Here is a 20,362-nt window from a genome sequence, read left to right on the forward strand (position 1 = left end):
TCTGGAACCACACACAGTTGACAATCTCATACATTCAGTAGTAAAAAATGGGTTTGTGCTGGGCCCTAATTAACATCTCCAATTTTCTTGTTTGTGCACAAAACCAATTGGCATAGGCACAGGTAAAACTAATAAAAAAAAAAAAACGTTTGTTCATCGCCCTATCGGCTCCTCATTCATTAAACATAACTAACCTTAATTCATTGATACCGTCAGAGGAATATTGGTTACCACAGTCGACAATGCCATACAAGCAATCTTGAAGGATGGGGAAGCAGCATGGTTAGAGGCATCTCTAATGCCTTCTAGTTGCTCCCCATACACCCATCATTATGGCATCAACACGGTATAAAATGGCAAAGTCAATACTATTTCTACACTCGCATTACGTTTGGGGCTAAAAGCAGTCCTAATCTATTTGACCTCTTTGCAGAAACACTCTGTTGGCTTCTTCTAAACATCTGTAATTGCCTAGTATTCATACATTATCTCGACGATTTCCTAATGGTGGAAGAAGCAAACAAAACACCACAGAATATTAACAAAACGGTTGCCCTGTTTCCTACACTATGTGTTCAACGGTCACTAGAGAACACCATAGGCCCCGCCATTAATCTCGCATTTCTACGCATACAACTTGACTGTTACTATGCCATACAGTTTACCTACAAAGTTCAGCATATCGGGAAGTACATAAGTTCCTTTCTCACTCAAGGTTCATGTATAAGAACTGGATGGCTGCCCACTTCCTTAAGCTCAACTTGTCCAAAACAGAACTTCTGGTCTTTCCTCCCTCAAGTGTTGCTACTCCCGCTTCTGTCTCCCTCTACGTTAATAGTGCTACCATCAGCTCCACCATGCAGGCTCGTTGCCTAGGGGTTCTCTTTGAATCCGAACCTCTCCTTTACCCCTCATGTCCAGTCTATCGCCAAATCCTGCCGCTTCCATCTCAAAAACATTGCGTGCATCCGCCCCTACTTAACAGCCAGATGTGGCTAAGGTGCTGGTCCATGCCACTGTCCTCTCTCGCCTTGATTACTGCAATCCGCTTCTCACTGGTCTTACGTGCTCCCAACTTGCCCTATTGCAGTCTATAATAAATGCGGTGACGGGGCTCATCTTCCTGTCTGCCAGCACCTCCCACGCCTATGTCAGTCCCTGTATTGGCTTGCCATAAGATATAGGGCTCAATATAAAATTCTGGTTCTTGCTTTCAAATCTCTACATAATGCTACTCCCACCTATCTATTCTCCCTAATACACATGTATGTCCAGTCTACGCCCCTACGATCTGCTGAAGACCTGCATTTATCCTGATGCTCGCATTCAAGATCTCTCTAGGGCTGCACCATTCCAGTCTCCAATAATAAAAAACTAATCTTTTCACAAAAGCATATCAATTAAATGGTTAATGGCTCAAAAAAATAAAATAAAAACACTAAGTCTTCATTGAATACCATTCTACTTCCTTACCTTTTGTGTCACTTTACCCCACTCTCTCATATATTGATCTCACACACACACACATATACATACATACATACATACATACATACATACATACATATACACACACACACACACACAAAAATACACTTGGAATGAAGAACATTTTTTAAAAAAAAAATACTATAACATCCCAGCAGAATTTAATATGCAAGCCTTATATTTGATCCTATAACTTTCCAAAACCCTATAAAAAGGTGCACATAGGGGGTCATCGTTATACTCGTGGGACATCACTGCATACAAATGTGTGTCATTGATGTAAAAAGTCAACAATATTATGAAATTCACAGGTACACTGCAAAACTTTTATTTTTTTTAAATTCCTCACACTTTAGATTTTATTCATACTAAATTATGTTTATATATATAAAATATTTTATGTGAAATCAAATCCTTATTGCTCCTGAACAAAATGATATACAAGTGTGGGTGCACTTAATATGAAAGAGGTAAATTCTGGTTCAACAGACCGATAGCTAAAATTCTAGATTTTGTTTTGGTTCATAACTTGGACAATTGCCTCTATCCTAAATGGGTTAACATACGTGGCTGGGAAAGTACTTGAAGGTCTATTAAAGGGATAATTTTCACGAATTCATTGGGAAGAACATTGTTATTAACACAAATCTGCATGGTTTTATGAAACGTAGGTCAAGTCAAACTAACTTGAGTGCATTCTAGGAAGAATGAAGGCATTTGATATGGTTTCACACAATAGGTTAGTGTTCAAACTAAAAGAAATTGGTCTAGATGAAAATCCTTGTAACCGTGACTTAAAGATAGAGTACAGAGAGTTGTCATTAATGGTAAATGTTTAAGCTGGACAAAAGTGGTGTCCCTCCGGAATCTGTTTTGCAACGGCTTCTAGTCAACATATTTACAAATGATCTTGAAATAGGCATTGAAATTCAGTTTTTGCAGATGACACCACACTCTATAAATTAATACAATGTGAACAGGATATCACTTCTGTGCAGAAGGATTTAGATAGATTAGGGGACTGGGTACTGAAATGGTAGATGCAATTTAAATCTAGACAAATGCAAAGTTATGCACTACAGGTTAAAGAATGCACAAGCAACTCACACCCTAAAGGGTAGCGAATTAGGGATGACACATGGGAAGGCTTTTGGAATTGTTAAAGACCACAAACTAGGCAACAATGAGCAATGGCAATCAGAAGTTTCTACGGTCAGTAAGGTATTGTCATGTATTAAAAAAGGGGCATTAACTCTCAGGACAAAATATAATTGTTGCCTTTATAAAATCAATGAAATATATTATGGCACTAGAAAGAGGTGGGTTACAAAATTACTAAAAAGGAATTGAACATTTTAGTTATGAAGAAAGGTTAACACATTTTAAATCTTTTTAGTTTAGAAAAACCGCACCTCAGATGGGATTTTGACAATAAACCTGATTTTCAATGAGTGTTGAATACTTTTGATTACAACTGTAAATCGAATTGGTGCTTAAAATTTTCCCTCCTCCCCCACAATTTTTTTTGTTTTTTTAAAGTGTGAGATATGAAAGGATATACATGTTCCAGGCAGTTATTTATCAAACATGTTATGTTTACAACTAAACGGTAGCCTGACCACATATTGACCAGAGCCCATAATTAAGACCCTATATTTACACATCAACTTCCAAAAACAATAGATATCCCCACACCCCATTATTTGTCCACTTTTTACCCCCTGGTAGTTTGCAATAGCAAAGTTCGCCAAACATTTCATATAATGGAGAATTTAAAACGGAACCCCAAAGTAAGTCAGCCATTTTGGATTTCACATCTTTATTTGTCCCCTTCTGCTTTACAACAGTGATAGACACCCACATACAAAGATATCACAAAGCCCTATTACTGCTGGAATACCCTTTTGCAGCCATCGGTGCTAGAACGCAAAACTAAATATTTAAAAAAGGAAAAAAAAAAAAATTTAAAAGAAAAAAGGAAAAGACAATGAACAAACAAAACATTTGCAAAGCCAAGCCGTGACCTCTTGCACACAGTGTTTGAACACAATCATTTGGGTGACCTATTCTAAAATAAAGGGATGTAGCAATAAAAGCTGTCAAAATGAGGCAAACATCAAAACACATCTCTGTTGTAATTCTTTTTTTTTTTTTCTTTTTTTTTAATAGGATTATATAGGTTTATATCCTTTATAATGTCATCAGCACACATGGCGACACAGACGCAGGTGCCCATGTGGCTAATTGTGTCAGAGGTGGGCAGGACGTCTACAATTTCTCCTCTGATTGAGGCCCTGGGAGACTGGCTGAGGTAAACGTAAAAAGGTAGAAACTTATAGACGGTAAGCCTTGGCAAGATCTCAACACTTCTCAGTCAGTAGTTTGTCTTGCTTGTGTGGTGCTGAATCACTTCTCAGAACAGAAGGCGGAGGAAAAGAAAAAACAAAACAAAAAAACTAAAACATAAGCACACCACAACAGCTAAGACTTTTCCAGTTCAATTTTAAATTTTGAGGCCTTTTTTCCAATGGTCAAAAAAAAAAAAATAAAAAAAAAAAATTTAGAAACAGCAAGAGAAGTGATTTCTATGAAATCTAAGTAAAATAGTACTGCATCGACCAGAGGAAAGGGGGTACAGCACGATAATTCCAAAGATCCTGTGAGTTTGCAGTGTTTAATTTATTTATTTTTTCCTTTAATCCCCACACCTCCTTTCTCCATAAAGAGTCCAGAAACATGGAGTCCGACACTTAATGTTACAATTGAGGATTGCAGGAGACAAGTTTTAAGTTTGTGGTTTTATTTTTTACTTTAAATCCCAGCTAAATGACCTTTTGGTGAGCAGGACATCTGCTAGGTCAACGCTACTCCATTTGCGGCCTGAGTCAGCAAGGGAAAGTAGGGCAGCAGGATGATGCTGTGGGACAGGGCGCAGGAAGTTCTAAGGATCAGGCTGTGAAAAGGGAAGAGACTGCTGCCAGCCAAGTCATGATTCCTCATTGCCAGAATCATCATCATCATAGCAGTCGGCATCCTCTTCCTCCTCATCCTCATCATCTAGGTCATCATCATACAAGTCATCATAAAGTAAGTCTGAGCTGTTATCACTTGAAGGCACTTTGGTTTTGATGCAGTATTCAGCCAGTGTAGTTGGGACCTTTACACCATCTTTATCTGCCTCTGCTTTTGTAGCCGAAACCTGCTTCCTGTAGAAGACAAAGCACAATGAATGAATATTAAGGCCAGTGATAAAATCAGACAAGACTACACCAATATGAATACACTTCATAACCATCTCTCTTCTCTTTTATGCGATCCTGAACAGTAAATAATTACCGGTAATACATTGGATAAAGTGGTGTTTGCATTCTATATACTTTGATACAACACGAACAACTCTCCAATCTCAGCTGAAGTTTGTACTTAAAGGAACATTTCATGTATAATGACAACTATTATCGTTCCAGGATTGCCCTTGCACCCTCCCAGTGTAAGTAGTCAAACCATTTACTTACCTGGGGTCTGCCAGGCAGTGGTCACTGCCTAAGCTTCCTGCACAGAGTCAAGCCTGGCAGTGTAGGGCTTAGCTCATTGGCTGAAGACGCTCAGATGATGCTCTCCACTAAATATCTGTTCCGGTATGGCATGGTTTTGCTCAGAAGTGCTAAAGGATGCTCGCTGGTGAGTCGCCAAACTGTTCTTAAACAGACTACTTAGAATGGTAGAGTGCTAGGGCATTCCTGGTACCATAACTACTATACCATTTGTTGCTGACATTTCTTTAGAGAAATCATGGCACCAATCTTTTCGCTACTTGGGATGCACACAATTTAGCTCTACTCCCGCTTTACTTCTGCACAGAAAGCTACTAAACAGAGAGTGCAGCTTTTCACTTACGGCCAATCTGTAATGATAATGATGTACAATCTACAGAGGTTCGTGAATAGCACTTACAGCAATGCCTAGCCAAATTCGGGGTTGTGGTCAAGGTTAGCCATCACATTAAATGGATGCAAGTGTATTCTGTGTACATTTTTCTTTTAAAAGGAACACACCACACACAAATAACTTCAGTTCCATGTGCGGGGAGTATATCCTTTTAATTGTAGTGTATAAAAGTTCTGAATTCTATTTGCAATTGGAACTTTTAAACAGAAACATGATAAATGCATACACATTTTCATTCGAGGTATACCTAAATTGTTTAAATGTTCCGGTAAAACCCATTCCACATGTTGTATGTAAACCAAACACAATAAAACGCTAGAGTTTCTCATAGTCGTGTATTTATGTATCTCCCCCATATCACGCATATTTTCTGTCCCTGTTGCACCATATGCTACCTTTGACCTGAGTGTCATAGGTTCAATGCTAAAGGTTTTTAATAAAAACAATTTTCCTCACCTAATGATTTCAGCATACTCTTTATCTTTCCCTTTGCTGTCTCTCCACTTTCTAAACATAACAGATGCGTCTACGTTTGCTGGAGAGAAGGTGTTTGGTTCATTCAGTAGTGAGATTACACTGAGTAAAATAGTCCTAGAAAAAGAGAGGAAAAATTAAAATAAATTAAATACAAAATTGCAAAAAAAAAAAATTCTAAAATTGTATTTAATGCAATAACCAAGTATCTAGCTGCTTCGACTCAAGTATGTTACAGTAAAAAGTAAGAATTCAGGTCTCCATTAGGTGGACCATTTTTCCAGGCCCTCACTCTTGTCTTAGCCACCATCGTCCCACATATCACATGTATATAAAAAAAATACATATAAAATCCTCTGGGCTGTTTAAACTCATTCTTCATGCCATTTAATATTCCAGTGCAACCAGGCTTCCCTATACCACCTACAATGTGTGTGATAGCTTGGTGCTGTGGTTTGGGAGGGTGAAACATTGAATATATATTTCTATAGGTGGTTAGTACAGGAGTGCTGTAATTCAATGGATATTTTCCCCCACTTACAAATATCACTCTTCGATTCACAATAAATAAATACAAAAGTAGATGTGCATATCTAGCCGTCAAATGCCGGAGTCAGCAGGACACCCTTTAAGTAACACACAAGCAATTCAACAAGCTGAAGTGATGTATGTGTCTGAAGTGTTTAGAACAGGGGTTCTCAAACTCTGGCCCCCCAGATGTTGCTGAACTACAACTCCCATGATTCTTTGAATTACATAGATAGCCAGAGAATCATGGGAGTCGTAGTTCAGCAACATCTGGAGGGCCGGAGTTTGAGGACCCCGGGTTTAGAGTATGTAATTTATTAACGGTTTATAGGAGTGCCAGTATCAAATCAGTACTTTTATAATTGAGGGTGATCTTTCCCTTCTAATAGCTCCACAGAGCTAGTGAGAGTGGCAGGGCGATCCAAGCTAGAGAATGCCTGCCTTCTTCCCTTCTCAATGAGCTGTACAACAGTTCATTAACATTGTAAACACACGCATGCATACGGCTGCCCACATCAGATTCAACTATATTATCACTGCGCAGTGTACATACTGAGACAATGAAACAGTTGACCTCTGATCAGAAATACAGTAGCGATTAATATAAAAAAAAAAAAAATTGTCAGTCTAAACTTTAGCAGTCCTTACCTTATGCCAAAGTACAGCTAATACTAACAAATATGATCCCTCCATCATTAATTAAAAAAAACAAGCAAACCAAAAACCAAAGCAAAACTTTAACAGCCTAATAATACATGTAGACATTGCACAAGAGTGCCACCAATATAGCCTATAGCCCCCGATCAAAACTAAAAAATATCTATCCAACATAAGCCAAAACCTACCTCGTGCAAATAAAGTATCAAACTACAAACACAATTAGCACAATCTAGTTCAAGGTTAGCACATATGCCAATTCAACTAATCGCCACCAGCATACGCGCAGAACAAGCTGCAAACACTGACCAATTATATAAATTGCAAAACGTGAGCACATAAAGCATGTGCGTAAAGTACAAGATGGGGGTACATAAAAAACGTTCACATTGGCCATATACATAAGATTTGCACCTTACGCTCATGACCAATATAACATTTGCTCTTTAACACATTCAACCATTGTGACCATATACATTAAGTGAAGAAATATAAACACATCCACCAAATGTTTATGTGCAATGTATGAAGAAAGTATTTTACTTCCACACCTAAAATAGTGCAATAAAACCATTACACACCCACACACAGTTATATTGCCTATACATTTTCTCCTTCCCTGACTTTTTCCCCTCTGTCAGAGGCAATGCAGACAAATTCATGAGGTGTGTTACATTGCCCTGAAATGACTTGCCAAGGTCACCCTCTTAAAAGCCATTCACAAAATTAACTCACCTGACATTTTGGGTGGGATTCCACCTCTCCGAAGGTAGCTCGCCACTCTGTGGGTCATCTACAGGCGGGTGAAGGATTGAAATACAAACATCTCCATTCTAGAAAAATAAAAGGTAAAATAAAAAAAAACCAAAAAAAACAGAGAACATTAAATTCATAGAAGAGGGGTACCTCTAATATGAGGGGGGGGAAAATAGACAATCACAGACCAATTCATTGTAGTAGCCACGCAGTAGAATTACCTAGGCAATTCTACTATGACCACCAGATAAACGTAATTATAAATGAGTAGGTGCGGTATTTATAAATCAATGCATTGTATAACATCTCATCTAAAAAAAACAAAAAAATAAATAAATAAAACACACACACACACACACACACACACACAAACCTTCCTGGTAACTACTTCAAAAGTATATTCCATGGCCGTCCCAACATACAGGGATTTGTCTAAACTCATGAAAAGGAGGGGGAGTTGTAAAATCAAAGGTTAACAGAAAATACAGACTATTAGATTAGCAAAAGAGAGATAGCAGCACTTTCAAAACGAGTCCACCAACTGGCCAGATTTCAGGCCTTATCCTCATCAATTCCAGCAGAGAGACTGAAGGGAGTAAACAAAAACACAACCAGTTCTTGGGATGTTGCTGATTAGATTCCAATCTACGTGGTCATCTGTGATTTTTGAATTGTAACTCAAATCGGTCAGTCAGTTTTCAGGCCATTCAATATAGGCCACTAGGGCTCCATTTAGGTATGTTAGATGTTATGGATATACGTTACCGACAGACGTCTGACCCCTGTCATGGTGCCTGGAGTCTGTGTGTGCGCAGCATTTTGCTGTAATACGCAGCACATATTAAGTGTAACCTTTTGGTGAAAGCTATGCTAATTACTGTCTGAGAGTGGTCAGCAGACGCTCTAAGCCAATGAATGGAGACTGCATCGACTTCTAGCATCTGCATCTATTCAGAAGCCGGAAGCTAGACACGAGCGAGAAGAGAATACCAGGAGCCTGGCGGGAACCCAGGTAAGGAGGCAAACCGTTACTAAACGGTTTGTTCTGTTACAGGGAACCAGGACAGGGCATTGTAAACACTTCAGCGGGGTGTAGTGGTTATGATGCTTGGAGTCATTCTTTAAAAGGACACTGTAGGTACTCAAACCACTTCAGCTCATTGAAGGGGTCTGGGTGCAAACTCCCATCATCCATAACCCTGCAAGTGTAATTATTGCAGTTTTTGTAAACTGCAATAATTACCTTGCAGGGTTAAGTCCTCCTCTAGTGTGTCTACCAAACAGCCACTAGAGGGACTTCCGTCTTCTAGGACAAATTTTGGTCGTCTAAACGACGCTGGACGTCCTCACGCTATGCATGAGGACCTCCATCGTTGCCGGAATCAGTAAGCACTGAATAATGCCTTCCCATGGGGAGGTCTAATGCACTCGCTGCCATTGCCGCGCATGCGCACTAGGTCTCCTCAGTCGGCGGGGGGAGGAGTGTGGGCAGAGCCTGACCCAGCACCGAGGGACATCGGCATTGGATTCAGGTAAGTGGCTGAAGGGGTTTTAACCCCTTTAGCGACACGTGATGGGGTGAGGGCACTCCAGGATTCTCTGGTATTATAGTATTATAAGTATTATAATTATACAAGAAGGTTTGTATTACCTCATATATATTGGGATGCCACATTTTTGTCAGGAACCGGAAGGTTGGCGGAGAGTATGGATAATCAATGGGAAACTTTATATGAGCCTGTAAAAAAGAGGGGGAGGGGGAAAAAATTAAAATATTTAGAGCACATACATGGAAAATAAACAGGATTTTTCACTTATTTTATGAATAAAGGTTACTAGGTGTATATATATATATATATATATATATATACACACACACACACGAGATATGGCAGTTTTAAAGGAACTTCTGTATACAAACGCAGAAGCTCTGGTTGGGGCCTAGTTATTTTGAAGGCTAGCATAGGATACGTTATTCCTTGTATCACAAAAATAAAACCCGGCTCAAACAAACACTTACCAATGCAACATGTCCCAAGGTCACCAGTCCTAGGAAGGAACCTGTTTAATCAGGATAGCCCAGACAGTGTCGGAAGTAGCGTTGTTTGAGCACTCTCAATATTTATTGGCTTTATAATATGCACCAGTAACCAATATCCCAGGTAACCTACAGGAACCATGGACTAGTCCGAACAGGCAGTTTCTATAAAGGCTTCGACCATCTGATTTTAAATTTCCTTTTTAGTGTTTAATGTTTCTTTTTCAGCATTTGGAAGACGGATAGAAAATACAAAAATGTGTCCATAGCCACAAGAAGACATTACAGAACTGTGAGAATTATTAAGTAAAAAAAAGCCTCTATACACATCATGAAATGGCATTAAAAATATCGCTCTAAAACTGATTATTTTTTGTTTCTGGGTATGTCCCACTACAAGTTTTTTGTAATGCTTCAGCTATGTAGCCTTGCTGTTGGTCCTTGCACCCCTGACCATGACATTTTTGGGACTGCACCACACAGACTAAACAAATCTACAGATTATATTCTCTGCAGTTTCCAGTAAAACTGGTCAGTTATGTTTTTGCCACATGCAATCTAATTTTGGATTGCCAACAAAATTTAACTACGTGGTCTATGTAAGAAGGCTGGTGTCAGCACACTAAAGCACGCCTTTGCATGACATGTGAGGCTGCCAGACCCAAACAGGTTGGCTAGGGATATTAGATGTTCTCCCAAACAGCAGGTCCGACAAGGGTTCTAGGGCGGCCAGTCGCCCATGTGAAGGGAGGGGCAGCATTTTGCTACTCTTGAGCTTGCCGGATTTTGATTCTTCAGGTAGCATTCAGCACTAGCCGTGACTGCAAAGAGCAACCCTAATGTGTGTTAATGCTGGGAGGAAGCCATGCGAGAGCACTTCATTGCAGAACTTATGAAGTGGAATCCACAGAGGAGGAGAACAGACCACAGTAGCAGCCGCAGACCAGGCCCTGTACCTGGATAGCCTTTGAGGTAAATAACCATAACCGATGATGGCTGCCTTTTCGCTTACAAATGCCCTCACAATGCTTAATACTTGGATAGACAGAGAGACATTACACTCGGCGTCTCAAACACTGGCTGATGTTACTAAACTACAAATCCCACTATTCTCTGCCATCTGATGCATTCAAAGAATTCTGGCAGTTGAAGGTTATCAATATCTAGGAAGACAGGAGGGGAGCGCGAGTTTGGGATCCCTGCATTGGACCATACACCATTTTCAGTAACATAGGTCTCAATATGTTGCATTTTTGTCAGATGAGATACCTAGCAACTTTCTCACAGTGTTCTAAATATGGAATTATATAACCATTTTGTATCCTCCTTTAACAAAAACCTATTTACGATAAAAATACGCACATTCATAAATCATTGGACTAATTATGTATACAATCTATGTTCAACTATCACACAAACTGAATTCTCTCTAGTAACTGGAAAGCCATGAGAATTGTTCAAGACCAGAATGAATGAGCAAATTACCTTTTCCAGTTAAAGGCTTTTTTCAGGATAAGGTGCATTACTAAAAGGATTCAGAATTCTGACCTGTGAGAATGAAAACCTTACTTGCAGGGTTAATCATCGTCAGAACCTTGACTGTGGAAATGCCTTCGGTTGAGAACAGGTTAAGTTGCTGAACACATAGGAGGCAGAACACTGATCTTGTGCAGCAACAGGCTTGCTCCAAAGCTGGGCTCCATGCCAGACTGCTCATTGCTGCGGGCCTTGTCAGCAAGCGGAATCAGCACAGATACCCCCAACGCCAGACAATTCAGGGCCACACAGCACATTTCAGGAATAGGGCACGGTCATAGAAAGATTGCAAATAGGAGATTGGAGGCTGTAGCCATCCCAATAAACTTCTCAGAGACACACAAATATAATTAATATAATTTTTAGTATATAGTGATAGAAAATCACCTTGACATCACCCCTGTATGCCAATTAAATTGCCAAAATGACAGCACAACGTGGCATGGAAGGAAAGTGGAGTGATGACAATCGTCCTTGATATTTTGCAACAAGCAACATTTATGAAGCAACAGCTTGCGTGAGCTATACATGGTTATGTGAAAGTAGACACTGTTCCAAGAAGAGATACAAACAGAAATAGATTATATAAAATATTTCAGCAATAAAAATGTGCACCATGAACTTCCCCTTATCAGAATTGGGAACAGTGTGCCCGACACATAACTGACACACGTACAGCGTCGCTGACAGTAAGTACTACATAGATTACCAAGTCCTAGAGCATGGGTCCTCAAACTCCGGCCCCCCCAGATGTTGATTAACTACAACTCCCATGATTCTTTGAATTACATAGATAGCCAGAGAATCATGGGAGTTGTAGTTCGAGGACCCATGACCTAGAGCATGACAGAGCAGTTTGAATAGGATTTGAGTGTCCCATATGAAAGACATGGTTCCCAGCACTATTACTACAAAACACTAAGTTCTAACCCTTAAGGAAAACTGCTCCTCTCCCTGTCCCTTTAAGGGTTAATGCATTTAAAAGTCATTTATTTCTCCGTTCACGGGACTGGGCTAAAACTAGGCAATGGGTTTGAATAGATCATAGTCATCTGCTTTCAACAAAGCATGTACGTTGGCAAATTATTAAAATATAAAAAGAAAAAAAAGTTACACCATGTGCTTTAATGCTAGGTTTAAAAAATAAATAAAAAGCCCTTTAAATGTGATCACTAATTTCATTAAAATAAAATAAAAATAAAAAACACAAACATTCACAAAGGACAACAAATCTACAAAGAGGCAAGTTCAGCCTAATGTTTGGTAATGAAAAGGAATACGTTCTCTAATCGAGTTACTGCGGGTAGCCGTAGGGCAGTGTAAGAGGGGGATACACACAGCTCATACAAAGTTGCCCAGAGCAATTCTGTGGGCACTTGGACTGCTACAGTATTTCCTTGTGCCAAGAGGAAATTGCCATAGGCTTCTGCTTTAACCACAGCTGGTTACTCTACAAAAGGGCTGAATTAATTGTGAAAAAAAGTGTGAAGTTATTATTGAGCAGGTTAACGGAAGTGCCCAAATAAAAAACAACCCGCAAACACTTTTTAAAAATGTATTACACAAAATAATAATGTCACACATATGATAAACATAAACCCCAAATAACGTGTTTTAAAGAGTTTATAGAAACTTTATATCAAAATGCCTTTTGCTGACAAGGGTGTTTTCAAACAAAGAACAGAGCTTGGACTAGTAATAGCACAAGAATTACTGTCAGGAGTCCAACAGACAAGCAAAGCACAGATAAGGGTACCCAGGGCCAGGAAAACAAACAGACCAAATCTCAGTCCAATATATTAAAGAGACCTCATCCTCCCTCTCATTATCACGCAGCTTTAAAAAAAAAAAAAAAAAAAAAAAACTACATAAAACACACAAAGTAATGAGCTCTTCTCCATTATGACTGTGCTGAAACACTAAACCATGCTGGTTGGGAAGGGAGTCTCACTATTTATAGGATCACTGCATTAATACCTAGTTTTGGTCAAGGTATGATGCCAAACAGCATGGAATGGGCATTGGAAGACACTGATCAATAAACAGAACCAGGTGTATTTTAACCACTTCCCCTCATCGCTTCTCTTGCTTAACCTTGTTGTCCTTTTTTTGCCCCCCTACACACACACACACACACACACACACACACACACACACACACCATGCATAATTACAAATCACACACAGTCACCAACACATATCTAAGAGCATGAAAGGTTCTGCAAACCATACTACTTATCAGACAACCCAATTAGCTATCAATTTTTTTTTATTTTTTTTTATTCCACCCCCTTTAATATCCAAGGATGTCACAATGTGTATTTTAGGTTTACAACCATATTCATTACAGAAAGTACTTTTCAGGGAACATGGCACATTAGCAAGTAGGGGTGTATTCAAAATAAATGGGGTTATGTGCACCCTGCATCTAGAGCAATTGGCACCAAGCAGATCCCAGGTAAATGGTCAAACTATTCTTAAACAGCTTGTCTTCTTACAATGAATGGATGCAAGGGAATTCCTGGCACCATAACAGCCATCGACAGTTGTTATGGTGCTTGAGGTGTTCCTTTAAATTAAATACAAATTTCCAGTGTTTCTAAATCACTATCTCAAACAGATAATAAAAATGCTCACTTTTTTATATGTAGACAATACTAGTAATTGTTAAGTTTGAGGAGTTCAAAAGCAAAGATGTCGAAGACTATTTAATTCACCCACACCAAGTGTTCCTGAAGGCACCCATGGCCCTGTTACCCTTGATTGCCAATGCATACGTTTCACTGGATGAAATCATAACCGCTAATGTAGAAGTGGGCAGACTAGATGGGCCGAATGGTTCTTATCTGACGTCACATTCTATGTTCTTCTGCATTAGTAATTCTGGCAAATGGAAGCAGGACAACTATTATCTTTGGGAACCCCAGTTTTAGCCATACTGGGGGATGGCTCCCAAAGCCAAACAGTACCAGTACCATAAATCACAAAAATGTAATGTACGGGTTATGGTGCCTAGATGTCCCCTTTATGATTACAAATTAAATTTGAGTTTAACTTTTGGTTTTGTTTCAACAGAAGAAATAGTAAAAAAAAAAAAAAAAAAAAAAAAAAAAAAAAGTTCAGCCAGAGGCTTGAAAAATACAAATAAAGGAGGCGGAGCCAAGCAACGGACCTGAATGGCCGCACACAACACGAGCTCTGCAAAAAACAAACACTCTGGGCCCGCAAACAGCCCTACCCCAACCAAACCGGCACCACACCGACCCACAAGCAACTGCCACCAACATGGGCCGGAAAACTAAAAAGCCCAAACATAACAACCCGTGGCAAAACCAGAGTATCGGAGACCTCTGGAAACATGCACTCAGCGCCCAGGGCCCAAACATGGCCGCCTACAGCGACTTTTGCTCTGACGACTTTACCACGGAGGTGGAAGCAGAACACTCACATGCTGGGACAGCACCCCTTCAGACTCCCCCATGACCTGACTCCTCTCCAGTGACCACCGCTGTCATGAAGGAGCTACTAGCAAGGCTCCAGCTCACGATACAGGCAGACATGGCCCAACTGCGTAAAGACCTGCAGGGCCTGACGGGACGCCGGAGTACACTGGAGACAGAATCTCGGCAAAACAAGCAACAAATACAAAGTCTACAATAACTGTGCATGAGCTGAAACAGCACCTTACCCATGAGCAGCGCATTGCAGCATTAGAGGATCAGAGGTGCAGCCTGAATGTTAAAATTCGGGGCACCGGAGTCCGATCTACCACATGTGCTACGGAGACTCATGCAGGCACTCCTACCTCCCAAGCAAGCCAGGCAAGTGCCCATAGAGAGAATGTTTCGGCTGCCAAACAACCAAAGCCCCAGCCACAGCCCCGCGAGACCTCTTGGTACGTTTCCAAAACTATGGAGACAAGACAGCGGTGATGCAAGCCACAAGGAATTGCTCACCCTACCAGTTCGAGAACATGCAGCTCTCCTTCTATGCCAACCTGTCAGGGTCCACTATGGCATGGCAACGTTCACTCCAGCCTTTTACAGCCCTACTACATCAGCACAAGGTACAATACAACTGGAGAGGCTCACGCACACTGCTAGTCCACCACGGATCCACGGTTTCCAACATCCGGGACATACAGGGGGCGAAAGACTTGCTGTCTACCCTGGGACTTTCCATAGCCCCCTGCAGAAACCAGCACCACACCAGCGGTCCCGTTCGTCCCCAGACGGGCCGAAACAGTGGCAAATGCAGCCGCTAATACCGGAGAGGACCACAATACCACCGGCTCACAGCAGAACCATTCCTCCCACTGACTGAACTTGCATGCATTTTGACCTGTTCTTAAAATTATCGAACTTTACAGGTGCTCCTTGTTGTGGAGTACCCACACTGTTAACTACTAACCACTTACAACACCTCTATGCCAAACATTGTACAGCCCCCCCACCACCACCCCCCAGGGTAACAGGGTCTCTCCAAACAGAGCTAGTATAGAGCACTACAGTATAGACCTCAAACCAAACCTAAGCAGACCTGGAGCACTGGCAGCTTACTTACCAGATAGCCGCAGCAGCAAGGCTTCTGTTATTAATCTTCGAGTGCAGGCTTTACGACAACAGTCCAAGCTCTGAGCACTGAACCATATGCAACGCAACACCAAGTTTAACCCATCACGCACCATAGCGAAGCTCCTACCCAACTAGAGCAGTACCAGCACATACCCGCATAGACCACCAATAAGCGCCAGGACCAAAATCTAGACCAAGCCCTACCATGCTGTTCGCTAGCGTAATCAAACTTCGTCTGCAACTTTAACAAGGTGTCAAAGACATATGTTTAATGTGTATTAATCTCACTTTATGCAAAATTGTAACCATAATTTTAAAAAAAATGTGCCGTTTCCAGATACCACATTGACATATATGGGCACTTGAAAAATACAACAAAACAGATAGATATGTAACTTTACAGATACATGCTTTTTGACATCTGCCGAGTGTGTGAGGACTGGAACAGGACAAACGTCAGCCAAACAACAACAACGGCAGAAACCAGCAGATGTAAGAAAACATTTGGTAGTGTTATAAATTTTAACTCTGAGATTGTATTTTTTTTCCCTCTGCAAAAAAAAAAATTAAATAAATATATAAAAATGCACCATAACACTGAGGAAGAATGTTTTTTGGGGGTCAGTCCATCAAAACAATAACAACTACTCAAACAAACATTAGTTACATTACTTTCAGTCTGTTCCTTTAAATAAAAACTCCCTTCCCCCAACACTCAGTGAGTGGAAATAAATGGGGTGAGGTTATTTTGAAGATAGGTAGTGGAGTGTCCAGAATCAGGTGACAGGGAGATGCAATGCCAGGCATGACCCAGAAAGAGCAGCTGCCAAGAGAACGCAGAGGGCAACAGGAAGGTAAACAACCATTGACATCTTTCATCATGAGCAGGCTGTCACCAAACATAAAAAGGACACAAAGCACTAGGCAGCTGACCTGCTCCTGCCATCTCATGTGCCACTGACATTTTATACATGAACACATAGGAGGCCATGTATGTTCAATATCTAGGAATGGGCAACAACGTATTGTTCATATACAGACAGCATATACTGCTAAAAATACTTAAAGTTAAAATTGCAATTCAGGAAACTGGAACAAGGGGTTGCCAAGTCCTGACTAAATTAAATAAGTCATCCTCCTATCTAGATGTTGTTATATTGCTAAACCTAGAAAAAGGTCAATGAGACAGTCCAGATAGCCACGTTTTATTTCTTTCCCCATTTGAAAGTTAATTTTTTCCAAAATAATAGGAGGGGGAGAGGGGATCAGCATTTCAGTTTCGTACACAAATGCTGTATCAAGTAGTGATCATACGCACAATCATTTATGGGTTGGCTCGCAATATCCACCAACATTAACCTGTAAGCAAGTAAACACAGCTTTTCGTGCATGTACAGGGACTTTACAGTCACAAGACCAGTACAAGTTTGTTTGGACAGAGTGGGATCAGGTACTCAATCTCCATGTGTCCCACAGTTGCCATAAGTCAAGGTGAGTTTTATTTGGGGAGAATATGGGGTGAAGGTTCCATTCAAATGAGCGTTTATCAACTTCAGACAGTACCTCTTTAACAGAGGGTGCAGTACTTGATTTCCAAGCTCTTACTATTCTTAGCGGGGTCAGCGCTACATGCATGATCAATTTCATCTTGCATTTTGGTATGATGTCTAGCAAATCCAGAAGACCATGTGTGAGTGGAGAAAGTGTGCACTCCACTAAATCGTGTGATTTTGGTGTGTAAGGCCCTCCAAAAAGGGTAAGGGGACTCTACACTGCCACCACACATGTTGCGCAGATCACATTTCTGTTTCGCATCTCCAGCACAGTGGGGAGGTACTGGGGTATAAATTGTGTAGGCAGCTGGATAACATATACCACTGGTAAAGGGTCTTACAATGTTGTTCAACGTGAGCTGCTGATTGGATCAGCTTCCTAGGTAGGTTGAGAATATATTCCCATTGTTTTTGCACCCTTCCAATGCTTGAAAATAGGTGGGGTAGCAGTAGTTTAAACAAATGTATAGATCAATCAAGTGAATATGTTGAGACAGGATGTCCCGTTTTTAATGGATGTAGTTCAGCTGGTAAAGGACTAAAAAAAACCTGCCAACTAAACTACTGCTCCCAGAAAGCATTGCTGTGTCCATAAAGGGCACTGTAAATCCAGCAGATTTTTGCAGGAACTTTAAATACCATCTAGTGTCCCTTTAAAGCCCATAAATCTCTACAGCGTATACTGTGCATATGCCCTTAGTAAATGGGAATAACAGCTGCGGAATATTAACTGAAGAGGTAGCCAATAAACTAGTCTTGTAACCAAATCTTGGCAGTAACTAAACACTGTAAGGCTAGCAATTACACTGGTTACATGGGAACGTTCCCAGAGAGGCCCTTACTTTGTTCATTAAATAGAGGAAATGGGAAGTTCCATAAAAAAAAAAAATATATATATATTATATATATATATATATATATATATATATATATATATATATATATATATATATATATAAAGGCACCATATCGTGGAAAAAATAAATAAATCCTGTGCAGTAAGTGTCCTATACCCCATAATGACTTCAGACGTACTAGGTCCTCATTCGTCCGAGGCAAATAAGAACTCTGGAATTGATGCCTTGATGTCAAGGCATCATGCAATACCTCTGACTGCCAGGCCGCAGAGTGATCGCTCCCCAGGAGGGATCACTTCCAGATTGCCCTACGTGCCCGGCAGTGTAGCAGAGCATCGGGAGCCATCAGACATAGCAGACTTAAATAACATCAATAAAAATAAAAATTATAATGTTTTAATCTCTGGCACTTGCACAGCAGCACTTTTTTGCGGTCTGCATTTAAAAAAAATAAAGAAATTTGTGAGACCCAAGTCTCTTTTCAGAGCTATTAACCTCTATCCTGCTAGTGATCATGATATAGATCACTGGCTCTTGCACAGCTGCACTTATTTTACCGTCTGTGCATTTAATTTGTGCTTTTTTTTGTGACAGATACCTAAAGTAATTGTGATCATGTCACAGAGGTTGTATAGCGCTAAGGAGGCGTACGCGTGTCTATGTCTGACTCCAACCCTGATTTTCACCACGCCAGGTGCTCAGATACATCACTAGACACAGTGTCTGCTGCTAGTTATGATGCATCTGTGGCTCCTAGGCCAAAAGGAGACGTGCTGCTCAGGAGTGGGTAGCGCCTCATCGCCAGATATCCTTCCCTTCACCGCAAATCCTGGCATCAACGTGGATGTCGCAGGATTTAGCCCCCAACAGTTATAGAGGTGTTTCTGGGCAATGATGTATTGGGGAACATTGTCGCCCAAACCAATTTATGTGCCCATCAGTTCCGTGCTTCAAAACATGACTTTTTTTGGCACAGCAGCAATGTGCCAGAGTTGAAAAAAATTCTGGGCATTGACTATGCCCTCCATCTGCTCCTACTGGAGCAGTAGCCCCATCTGCTCTGCCCCCATTTACTCCCAGTGTATGTCGAGGAAGATGTATGAAACGATTCCACATTTTATGCACTTCAGCGAAAACAGCCTATGCCCCCCTATGGAGCATCCCCAGTTTGACAGACTGTATAAAATCCACCCCCTGATTGCCTAGCTTGCTGCCAGGTTTGCAGAGGCTTATACACCTGGAAGGAATGTATGCGTGGATGAATCCCTGATGAAGTAAAAGGGAAGGCTGGGATTCAAGCAGTAGATTCCTTCCAAGCTCTCTAGGTATGGTGTAAAGGTGTATAAGCTCTGTGATAGCGAGACTGGGTATACTCAGGCCTCCTGGGTGTACGAGTGAAAGGACAGCCACCTGGACCCTCCAGGTTGCTCAGAACATATGGGAACCAGTGGCAAGATTGTCTGGGATCTGATATTTCCCCTGACGAACAAAGGGTAGAACTTGTATAAAATTGTCTATATACAAGTGTCCCTTTGTTCAAGCTACTGTATTGTTTTGAGAAGGAACCGCGCAGGTTTCCCAGGACAACATGCACGCACCCGGCCAAGAAGGGGGTAGACCTCAGCTCTGCGCCAAGAGGAAGTTAAGTACAGCGACAAGAAGGATGTGTACCTTCTTGCCACCATCCACACAGAGGACTGTGGAGGTCTTTGTACGTGGCAAAGCTGAGAGCACGAGGAAGCCAGTGTGCATTAAGGCCTATAACCAGCATATGGGGGGGGGGGGGGGGGGGGGGGAATTTATTTATTTTTTTGTTAGGTTTTGGTTAAGTTTACTGTTCGAGGTTTTTTTTTTGTTTTTTTTTACTTTTACTGCGCCAGACAATTTTTATGATCAAGTTCAACCTATGCATGGGTGTACTCAGGAGGCCATGCAGAAAACAACCTGGAGTGT

The 20,362-nt window shown here is 40.9% G+C and overlaps 1 protein-coding gene across 1 annotated transcript in view; it reads right to left on the reverse strand.

Annotated features, from left to right (window-relative positions):
- Nucleotides 1-3,290: 3,290 nt before the first annotated feature.
- The window catches only part of UBE2R2 (ubiquitin conjugating enzyme E2 R2), a 32,312-nt gene continuing 15,240 nt past the window's right edge, over nt 3,291-20,362 (reverse strand). The window contains exons 3-6 of the mRNA XM_063453821.1: nt 9,503-9,589; nt 7,831-7,928; nt 5,893-6,027; nt 3,291-4,694 (exon numbers count right to left, since the gene is read on the reverse strand). Coding sequence (XP_063309891.1) covers nt 4,475-4,694; nt 5,893-6,027; nt 7,831-7,928; nt 9,503-9,589 — 540 coding nt within the window. The 3' untranslated portion in view covers nt 3,291-4,474. The remainder of the gene's footprint in view (nt 4,695-5,892; nt 6,028-7,830; nt 7,929-9,502; nt 9,590-20,362) is intronic.

This window comes from Pelobates fuscus, chromosome 5 (genome assembly GCF_036172605.1).
Source record: "Pelobates fuscus isolate aPelFus1 chromosome 5, aPelFus1.pri, whole genome shotgun sequence".
NCBI classification, from domain to species: domain Eukaryota; kingdom Metazoa; phylum Chordata; class Amphibia; order Anura; family Pelobatidae; genus Pelobates; species Pelobates fuscus.